Raw genomic sequence first — 11,620 nt, 5'->3', positions numbered from 1 at the left:
GTTGGTTTTGAATGTACTTGAAGCCATGTATTATCACAACAAAATGTGGCTTCATTGCAATAAAATAACTGCGCTCAAAAGTCACATTAAAAAGAAGTGTGATCATTGGGCACTTCTTTTTTACTTTCTTTGAAAGCATGATAAATGCCAACTAGTGATCTGGAAGCACTGCTTGCAGTTGTGGCAGCAAGGTGCATTGACCACATATGAATTTTTTTTGACGCTTATTACATTTGCATGCGCATTTTGTTTACACAGGAGCAGCAAAACAGTGTAAACCTGCAAGATAATCCCCCACACGCCACTGCTGCTTGCACCCGGCTACAACATAGGACAGTATGTTTTTAAGGTTTTGCTCTGCTTTAGATCTCCCATCACTGTTTTTGATATCCTGTTTAATACAAAGCATTCTTTAAACATTCCTCACCTATCAAAGGGCCAACATGTTTCCGAAATACCTAGCACCATGGTTCATACATGTCAACATTATTTAGTGCAAAGAAAACCTTGAGCATATTTGATGCAAAACACAAATACATGCCAAACGCGTGCAGTGTTTTTAAAATAACAATAGGCAGGCACTCGGTTGTTGTAAAAAAATTGAAATCACTACACCAAGGTTGAAAAAACTGCGCTGAAAAGATTCAAGGTAACTGCACAAAACAAAAAGTGGACGTGCAGTAGGCTGGAGTGACATGGCACACATGATCTGGTGACATGGCACACCAGAAAAGAAGCACATCTTGCTCTGGTGACATGGCACACATGAAAAGAAGAAAAAAACAAAACAAAATGGCTCTCTGGCTGTACCAAGGTGCTGCGCAGCTTGTGTCCTCGATAAGTAACCCACCAAAACACTGCAACTAATTACGCTCACAACTTAAAGGGGTCATGAAGAGAGAATTCAAGTTTGTTTTATTCAAGAGATTTAGTGTTTTATAGAACCCCCAGCAATCATCAGGCTGCAAAAGGATGCTTTATTCACTGAGAAATTAAACAATTTAGGCCCAACTTTTAATTCTCCCGCTGCATCGTGTGTTCCCTGACGTCAGCGATGATGGATTCAGGGAATGTGACGAAAACATAAGTTAGTATCTTGACTAACGCTGCCGTGAACGCCAAAACGTAACTTTTGTCGCCTTGTTTACCGTACACCTCGCTAGATGGCGGGACGATACCAGTCCAGTGCAGCAGTCTGCACTCTCTTTGTTTTTGACCACATTTGTACATGGCATATTTTTGTTACAGTTGATACTTATCATTTCGTCAAACATTGGGTATGTCTGGCAAAAAGGTCACATAGGTGACAATGCCACTTATGTCAGTTGACCAGTGTCGTGTCGCACAAGCCTAACGCGCCCGATGGCTTTGCAGCTTTGGCTGGCACAGTGCATGCCATGCGCACAGGTGGTTCTATATTTACATGCTTGTTTGTAACTTCCGTTGTTTACACCACCATTCTTACGGCTGTGGAAAGGATGTGCACTAAATTTAGGCCCAAATAGCTCGTTCTGCAAGCTTATATTCCCTGTTTAATTTACATTGCATTTTGTCAGCCTCAGCCAATCGCATCAAACTGCCCATAATACATCATAAGTTCAGTGCGTAAAAGTAGCTAAGGTGTCGCATGCCTGTTTTCTGTTTTCCCTATTACACAGCTTATTTAAGTGAAATTTGCATTAAAAGCAGTGTCAGTGTTTTTCTAGCAAGGCAATCTTTCCAATGAACCGAAGTTGCATTTCGTCTTCATGTCCCCTTCAGCACTGTCCACAGCGATTAGGATTCATCAACGCATTCTGTGTTTTTCGCTTTTTTTGTTGGCATGACCAAGCTTGGCTAATGTTAATGAGAAGCATTTTTTGGATGCTCATCCCAGTTCAAAAAGCCTGCCTATCTGGCGGTCTGGTCTTCTATCACAAATGCGCTCAAGTATACGACATAACAGTTCTTAGAGTAGGAAGTGAAACACACACATGCACACACACTACTCGCACTAATTCTCCCAAGTCAGAAAATGCTTCGCATGTAAAGACAACCAAAGATAAATTGTGCTTGTATTCTTCGTGCAGTTCTTCACACAACTTGGCATGATGTTCGCCAAACATGAAACAAAGAGGAAAGAAGAGCTCCGAATATCATGTGTTTTACTTTATCTCACTCTTTAGTTCTTGTTTTAATCACGGCATGAGATGTGTGTCATAAGAAGCATGCTATGTTGAAAACAGTGAAGTCTGTATCCTAGGAAATATACAATACAGTTTCTCAGGTAAATTAAACTCGTGTCAATTCTCAGTTTTGCTAGCAGCCTGATACATGCACCTTTTCCCTAGTTCAGCATTTGCTATGCAACCACGTGAACATACGGTAGGGATTTGCAATACTTGCACATAAGTGTTTGCAGCATAATTTGGGTTCAGTTAGAGCATCGATAATGTAGGTAGTGGGCATGGCATTTCGGAAAGTTGATGGGGTTCTACAGTACCGTAAATACTCCACGCCATGTGCTGGAACAGAGAAAATGTGCTGTATCATTCAGGTACTAACCCAGTGCTCCTTGTGATGATGCACCCACAATGCATGGTTGTGCGTTGAAATAACTGAGGGTTTGCTTCTGTTTAGGTACATGTGACTTTCATGGCACAAGTATCAACAGGTGCAGAACGGCTCAGAAAGTATGTATTAACACTAGGAAATGTAGAGCTGGTGCGCAGTGTAGTGTTTGAAACAAAATGGGAAGAGTGCCTCTGAGAATGGCACAATGTTAAACACGTGCTGCGTTTCTTTCTTATGCAGTGACCAGGCCAAAAACCTCCTGTACCTGCTGAATGGAAATTTGTCTCAATCGTGCCTGAGCTGAACGTCATCAGTGCACAGCTGGAGGTCCTGAACTGGTGCTTAGTGGACCACATGACAGCTGGACGGACACCCAGCCAACGTGGGTTGCAACCTCTCTGGAAGCTTCCTCCTGGAATCAAGAATTGCCTTCGGCTGCCTGGCATCCCCAGTGCTGTGTTTGCTTATGCTCGTCAACGTGTAAGTTGTCCTGGAGCAGGTGTTCTCCAACTTCCTTCGGGTTTACTGGGTGCTGGCTGTAGGTGAGGTGTGCTTCTATTGCTTCCGTTCTAGTTTTTTTTTTTTTTTTTTTTGATTGATTGAAATTTGAAGTTTATTTGGCAGAATGGCGTACATGGTGCCGAGGCTAAAGGCTAAAGTTTTTACACCTGCCCACATTTAATGTGAAGCAATGTTGAGGCAAGGGCACTCCCTATGTGCCAAGGATACAAGGTAGCTACAATTCTTTCAAGCCAACTCATGATTGATTCCCGATAACATAAATTGCAGGTAGCAGTAGTTGCACCTGTTCTGTGCAGCAGCTAACAATCAGGGAATTCATCACATAAGCACATGAGCCACACAAGTTATTGACACAAACTTGTGCGTGACATTGGATGCACGTTCAAAGCCCAGGCTCATGAATGGCCTACTCAGAACTCAGGTGGACCTGGCAAGTATTGCCCCTGCAACTAGCCGAGCTACAGGGCCACATATGCCCTGTTCTGCCAACTTGCCTAATTTTAATTTTTTTCTGAAGGATCATCCTGGCACACGTGGCAGGGGCAATCTGATTGCTAATAAACATCTCTCATGCTCTCTTAGCAACATTGCCTCCGACCTTGAAATATTATGGTTTATATGCCATTCGTACCACAGTTAGTGCTCTTAGGTGTTGGTTACAGGCTGCCAAAAAGTAGCCAAGCCAAAAGTAGTCCAGATTTCTCAGGCAAGTTTTATTTAGGTCTTCCAACTAAATCTGTGGCAAAATATCTGAATTCTTGTATCCTTCCTTTTGGTGACTTTAGTTTTGCAAACATCAATTGGCTGCACCTAACCTTGTTCCCACTTAATGCAAAAGTAACAAATTTTTTATTGTCTGCATAAACTTTAACCTAACTCAGCTGATAACGCAACCTGCCCAGGTTGCATTATCACCCGACGCAGCCAACATTCTTCTCATAATCTTAACCTCCAATCTGGGCAGTCAGTCATCTGTAACTTGAAATAAGTGACCACAAAGTCATTCGCACAAATTCTTCTTTCGTTCCTGAAATGAAGCTTCCAGTGAAACAATTATAGACAATACGATAAGGAAAACTAGGGGCCTTCATTCATGAACTTAATAACCTTCTTTCAGTGTTTTAAGATAGTTTTGGGGGGCGATCTATTAATAAAAACTTGTTTATTTCATAAGAAAAATTAAACAGCTAGCTAATGAATTCATCGCTGAGATAACTTTCCATCCAAGTTGCCAAGACTTGCTTGCTTACCAAGTTGCCAGGACTTGCCAGGACCTACCCGCCACGGTATTTCAGTGGCTAAGGCGTTGCACTGCTGAGCACGAGGTCGCGGTTTCGATTCCCGGCCGCGGCGGCCGCTTTTCTGGTGGAGGCGAAAAGCAAAAACACTTGTGTGTACGAGATTTCGGCGCGTTAAAGATCCCCAGGTGGTCAAAATTAATCCGAAGCCCTCCACTACGGTGCGCCTCATCGCCTGCATTGCATTGGCGCGTTAAACCCCACAATCAATCAATGAGGACTTGCTTCACTAAAACCTTAACAAGTCTGGGAAACTAGAAGACGTGCCTTTTTCATGCTGCAAAGAATAAAAACAATGCCCGCACATGGAGGAAATACAGTATTGTAGCGAAAGCATATATAAAAAATTTCAGGCAAGCTTGCATTCTCGCGCAAGACTTAAACTGTTGTAGGTGAGCATTGCTGGACACATAGTTAAGTTTCAGTATCATTGTTTATTTGCATAGTTGTGGTGCTAGTGATCATCGTCATATGCATTGAAGAGGTCATCGTCTTCTTCGCGGTGAGGGGTGGATGCAAATTCATCCTCAGCATTGTAGATTTCCACCAGCTCTTCGGCATCGACTCGAGGCACCAGTGGTGGGATCTGCAAGTCGGTCTCGGGAAGGATTGGCACACTCGTAGCCATGTCTCCAATTATCCATAATGGGTTCTAGAGAATGCAGCAGCTGCAGTGACCGCTCCTGGGCAAGCTGTCTTTTCATCTTTAGCGTTGGCGCTGGAGTTTGTTTTTACATGTGCAGCAGCACTTGACAACAATGCTGGAGTTTTTTTTAATTATTATTTTTATTTTGCTAGAGCCACTGCTCAAGCCGGGGGGGACTTGGTGGTCGCTGGAAGGCACGAGCTCACGAGCGCTCGGCATTTTCTTGGTATTTTTTCCTGCAACGGCGAACTTACAGCTTGTACAACAGTTCCGCTGTTAAAAATGTGCACAATGCCAAACACTCATTTTTTCATACTGAAAGACAAAATAAACTGCGAAACACTAGCAAGAAAAACTGAGTTAATTATCAGTTGATGTCTAGCGCTAGTCCTGTGTGGCCTCATCTTTGTTGTCCCGTCTATACTGAGCTACTCAACCATGTTTCACAAGCCAAAAGTTACTGCTAATTCACCGAAACGTTTCTTGCAAGTTCCAAACCCATATGACACCCCAGGTGTCATCCTTGCTAATCAGTCTGACAAGAAGCAAGCTGTTCCAAATATTCATTCAGTGTGTCGTCTATTTTTACAAATGAACTTAACACTGCTGATGCAGTATTTTTCACAACCACGGTTGCTTGAAAGGCAACCGTGAGCTTTAGTTTTGCAGGCATCCCGTCACAAAGAGAAAAAGTCAAACTTTCATCTTCCACTGCATGGTGCTGATGCTGTTTTTAACTAGCTGTACCAATTACTCTGTGCAAAAAATAATTGGCATTACTTGAGGCTGTCTACTTTTAAATTGTGGGATTTATGCATTTGAGAAGTTTGAGACCAGTGGATCAATAACTATTAAATCCCCCATGCAGTAGGCCTTTTAAACAGTTAATCTGGAGTAGATGTAGGTGCCAGCCTCTGCCCTGATAAAGTGAGGTATCAACATGGATAGATTTTGCTAAACACTGTTGTTTTGTCCACTATTAATTTAGCCCTGCATTGTTGCTGCATACTGTGTCAGCAGGAGCTCCGGCACCAGCAGCAGCGACGGACCGGTCGTCCACCAGCCCTGACAATCAAGACCAGTGGAGAGGCTGACTCAGGGAAATGTACAGTCACCCCTGCCATTCGAAGACCCTACCCGTCCAGAGATGGCCGCTTCCACACATAGTGAAAGCCAAGGTGAACGCACAGTCAACCCAGGCCACCTGTGATGCTACGACAAACAAGGTGAGCAGCACAGTTTATTTATTTATTCGAGTGTGTAAGTGCCAAATGTTGGGCATTACAGTAGTGGGGTTACAAAAACATGAAACATGATACAGGGGATGAATACCTTCATGACAGAAAACAAACATGCGAAACGCTCAATGCATTCAGTGTGCACAGATACCTGCAAATGTGAGTAAAACAAGGCATAACAAAGAAAAAAAGCGTAAACAGAAACACAAAAATCAATTGACATCTTTTACTTCAACAAAAATCGTGATAAAGCATTTTCAAATGAAGGTTGCGGGGTGGACACAATATATTCAGGTATATTGTTTCATTCATGCATAGTTTTTGGGGAGAGATAGCTTTTAGAGGTATTCATTCGACGTCAGTATTCGTGAAATTTATGGAAGTGATCTACGCAGGAGCATACATAATTGGGATCTTTTAGGTACATGTCTCTATTCAAAACAGTGGCATCAGTAAAAATATTGTAAACTAGTTTCAAACAAAAATTTCTCACATGTTTGCAAATGTATGAGGCGCATTTAGTCGAATCACAGTTTTCAGATGCAAACAGCAAAATACGTTTCTGAACCCTTTCTAGCTCATTGGTACGTGTCTAGTTTCAGGATCACAAGCCACACATCCGTACTCTAAAACTGAAGGTACATTTCAGGAATAAGACACCTACATTTGGTCTCGGCTATCAATGCAATTTTCCCCTATTAGGGTATGTACAAGGTTACTGCCATCAAGAATGCAATCTCGTACATGTACTCATTGCTTGGCAGGCAGAGCAAACAGCCATGCAGGCTGATCATCTGGCAAAACAAACTGAGTTAATTAGCTCCCTTCATGTCCACACAGAGGTGATAGAGTGGGTTCAGTCCTCTAAATCAATAGACACACAGAAAAAAGCCATGCAGGACACCTGCTCCTAGCAAGAGATCCCCAATGCAGACGCAACTGCCAGTCACTAGAATCAGCCCACCCAAACACACCCGAGGAGTGCCCAGCCAGGCGGAGAAGACCCCTTAGTGTCATTGCAAGACTGTTCTGTGTATGGCAGAGCAGATGCAGACCTTCCAACAGACTCTCTGCAGACTACAGCAATCTAACTCAGGCAACAAGGACTTCAGCGCTTCCAGGCTTGATGCCTTAAATCATACATTAGTTGAACTCTCCTCTCCTTGCACTTTTCCTTTATATCAAGAGCAGTGGGATACACTGCTGTCCAGCCCCTGCCTCCCAGACCAGCTCCTGCTCACCGAGAGGGCAGCAGGTGCTAATGCAGCTCATGGATTCTCACGAAGAGGGAACCATTCCTGCAACACCAGAAATGCTCTTGCAATAAATGCTCTCTCTCTCTCTCTCTCTCTCTCTCTCTCTCTCTCTCTCTCTCTCTCTCTCTCTCTCTCTCTCTCTCTCTCTCTCTCTCTCTCTCTCTCTCTCTCTCTCTCTCTCTCTCTCACTCTCTCTCTCTCTCTCTCTCTCTCTCTCTCTCTCTCTCTCTCTCTCTCTCTCTCTCTCTCTCTCTCTCTCTCTCGCTGTTTTTAATTTGCAGCCTGGTTAATTAATTATTCGTGTTACGGAATGCAGTGGGTCACAGGTGTCACAAGAGGTGCTTAGGCTAGTTGGTACTCCACGATTGATGGATAGAGCACGAATGGAAAGGACTAAGGCAAGAAGGCACAACATAAGCTCTTGTGTAAGCCTTGCCCTCGTCGTCACTCTTGCACTGCTTTAACCAACAATGGCTAATTGGAAAGTGGTCCTACTAATTAGTTGCTCTTTTGCTTCTGTACTGAATGATGTACGAGGGGATACCTCATACCTAAAAATTGACATAGGTAAAGATCCTTCTCCAGAAAGTCTGAGTTGGATTTACTAAGTGCTTGGGTTATGGGGAACACAATGTTATGTAGTTAAAAAACAACAACAAAAAAAAAGACAGCACATTACCACTCCTAACACCGTAACCACTTATGTACGATAAGTATACTTGACATCAGGTATCTTATATGTGACTCTTGACACTGCCAAAAAACGACATCAAGAACACTGACTGCCCACTATCTATATCTACATTGATAACACCCCAGTGTCATGGACATTTCTGTAACCAAACTGTTGTGATTTGTACACGGGGAGGACATCACTAGGTTCCAGTGGTCCCGCAGTACCCTAGCAGTGGAACATTGCACAGGCCGTTTCTCTGTTTCCTGCTTACATCCCTTCAACAGCAGTCTACGTTTTCCATGGATTTGATGGCTGCCTGTCATTGCTTCCTATCTAACTCCCTCACATAATGTCCTGTCTCCCTTTTTGACCCATTCTTACCCAAACTCATGCGAAACACAGCCGCGGTGTGGATCCCTGGTTATGTCAGCAATCCAGGCAGCGAACGTGCTCACACATTGCCTTGAAAACTCACCTACCAAACCACCGATGATGCTAGTGGCAAGCCCATGCCTTTACAATTTCATGAGGCAAACTTCCTGCATGCCTAGCTCTCTTGATCGGCGTTCTCACAACCCCAACCCTCCTTATCACAACACCAGGCCATGCTGTAGTGACAACTGCAAATGCATTCCTGAAGGGCGTAACACAGATGTGCTGCTCTACTTGCAACGAGTGGCTGTGTGCACTGAGAGGATATCTGCAAGAATTCGGACACAGCCACATGACTAAAGCAGCTCAGCTGCATTCTATGGAACTGTCAAATCAGAGTGACTACTGACTGGATGCTGGCAAATGAGAGTCTCTAAGGCCATCAAGTGGTGCACCAGGTAGCAATGGACCTTTTTCCAGTAGCTATATGCGCATGTGTGGGCTGCTGGTACGCCATTCTTGGCAGGCGCCTTGGGCAAAATAAACAAAAGGGCGCCCCTCAGTTTTCTGCTTAGGGAGCGGCTATAGGCTCCGTGTGCTGGTATGGTGGCGACACAAGCGCGTGAACAACTAGCGCCATCTACGGCCACTGGGGGCATTTATCGGATGTTGTGGTCTTCGCTTGTGCCCTTCCCCGTACGCCAGTGCTACGCTCTGATGACTGATTGCTCAAACCAGCGCGCTCGTTTTAGCAGTTTTAGAGAGGTGGGATATTGGCTCGAGGTGGGATATTGGCTCGTTTTCTTTTTTGTCTAAGAAAACCTCAAAACGAGGTCGCCAGCTACACGCCGCAAACGATGTTTACTGCGTCCGGGAGGAGCTAGCGAACGCAACGGACCATTCGATGTTTCCAGCAATGACGTTGGGCACATAACAGGCGTGACCCTGGGCTGCGACTTTTAGTTAAAGGCGGGTACAGTGAATGGTTATCAGTTCTGTTGTAAACACGCGGCTCACGCATCTCTGCACTTTATTATGAGTTCAGTGAGTCTAAGCGAGGTAGGCAGGGGAAGCTGCACGCGCAAGGCCGGGTGCCACGGCTCGCGTAAACATGCTGATGCAGTTGCTATGTTCGTCAACTCATAACGGTGAGCACCGGGTAGCTATTGCCAAATTTTAACGCCGGTATCAACGCCGGCGTTCCAGCTCTGTCCGAATCAGCGAAATGTTAGTCGTATGGAGTTGGCCGCGATATTTGCGTCAAAGCAGCGGCCAATCCCGCACGGGCAGCAGCACCATAATACAGAAGAGGAATAAACGATACAGATTGCTAAAGCATAAGCAACACGTAATGCTAAAATGCCGGGGAGGCATAAGCTCAGCGACAAACAAAAAAAAGATAACGACCGACACCGTCACTGCTTCAAGATGATTGACGTGCATATTAATGGCCCATTCGTTTAGCTGCGGTGGTTTCCAGTGGGATCACTGCAGTTTTGTGTCAACCGTTACGCTGCGTCATATTCCGTAGCACTCAGGTAAGATTGCTGGTGTGTACGCTGACGCGCTGAATTGTTCCCTATGAAGTTCGCGTTGCCTATGCAAGTTTCGCCGGGCACCGGCTGTCGCAGGTCCCTAGATCCTAGAGTATAAACCACATTCACACAACACAGCAAAGCGAACGCTTATGGCCAGAAGTCGATCGGCGTTGTTTACATTGCTCGTCGCACTGCGCGGGTTCATCGCTGTCGCCTTTCCGCTTCATTTTCAAGGGAACCGAGATAAACTATTTTTTCGTCAGCCTCCTCGCGACCTTTTAAAATATTGCGGGAGCCATAGATCCAGCAATATATACAGAAATACGCACTACTAGCTCGACTTTTTCACAACGACTGTGGAATCTCCGCCCGGTGCAGCCGCTCCTTCGGGCTGACCAACATCCGATTTCTGACGGCGCTGCTGCTCGAAACACCAGCGCACGGAGCCTATACTGCCTAGCGCTGCACGTTTTCTTTTTTTTTTTCTTCCCTTTCGACATCTTGTGGTGGGTTCGTACGTCCACACAATAATGGCTTTCTAAGCAGGGTTCGTACAGGTCCTTGACAACCTTGAAAACCCTTGAATTTAGAAGTGTCAATTTCAAGGCCTGGAAAGTCCTGGAATTTTTAAATGGTCCTTGAATACCCTTGATTTTTCCGGAGAGAATCGATGGCCCTGCCTTTTCACAAGAATTTAAAGTGTTTGTCATGGATTTTAGGTGTTAACAAATGTAAAGAAACATTGTAACAATCAAGTTTCAGTGTATTGCGTGAAATTACAAGTTTGGTGGATTTTCATTATTACAAGGCAACATTGGGAGCAGACACTTGTCAATCCAATTCATATAATGATACAATCCAGTGAAAGCCAGCTTCTGTTCTCTATCTTGCATCTTCCATCTAGTCTGTGCCTCATACGCTCCATCTACGTTTGCTTTTACGTTCAAATGGTGGACGTGCACATAGTTCATCCTGCCTTGAAGCAACACCTGCTCCAGCTGATGCTCTTGCTGACAAAACAGGAGATGCAGGCAACATGAACTAAGTTTAGAAATCAAACAGCCTCAAAAAAACACAAAGAAAAAAGAAAAACCTGTAAATACCAGCCATGAAATAAAAAAAAATAAAGCTGGGGGAGCATTTACGAACCCGTTAGCACCTATCTAAATGTGCACTAATGTGCTTAGGTATTGTGCAATAAACAAACTTTTGCATTGTGTTGGAAAGGTTATAAATAATCCCAGATAAAACGTTAGATGGGGACCTTGAAAATGTGTTTTTTGATCCTTGAAAGTTCTTGAAAACCCTTGAATTTTTGCTTTTGAAGCCTGTACGAACCCTGGTTGAAAAGGGGCAAGGACGTCTGAGGCTGATCACGCTGCCAGCACATGGCTGCCAGTGAGGGGGTAACGAAAATGAAAAGAGAGAGAGAGAGAGAGAGAGAGAGAGAGAGAGAGAGAGAGAGAGAGAGAGAGAGAGAGAGAGAGAGAGAGAGAGAGAGAGAGAGAGAGAGAGAGAGAG

The 11,620-nt window shown here is 44.4% G+C and overlaps 1 protein-coding gene across 1 annotated transcript in view; it reads left to right on the top strand.

Annotated features, from left to right (window-relative positions):
* Nucleotides 1–278: 278 nt before the first annotated feature.
* The window catches only part of Rpi (Ribose-5-phosphate isomerase), a gene marked incomplete in the record, with an annotated part of 120,094 nt that continues 108,752 nt past the window's right edge, over nt 279–11,620 (top strand). The window contains 4 exon segments of the mRNA XM_077687338.1: nt 279–336; nt 2,620–2,672; nt 2,794–3,033; nt 6,037–6,245. Of these exon segments, the coding sequence (XP_077543464.1) occupies nt 6,229–6,245 (17 nt within the window).

This window comes from Haemaphysalis longicornis, unplaced genomic scaffold, assembly GCF_048455015.1.
Source record: "Haemaphysalis longicornis isolate Haplotype H1 unplaced genomic scaffold, Haemaphysalis longicornis Haplotype H1 scaffold_1, whole genome shotgun sequence".
NCBI lineage: Eukaryota > Metazoa > Arthropoda > Arachnida > Ixodida > Ixodidae > Haemaphysalis > Haemaphysalis longicornis.
The sequence above is the reverse complement of the archived record's forward strand: the minus strand, read 5'-3'. Positions and strand labels throughout refer to the sequence as shown.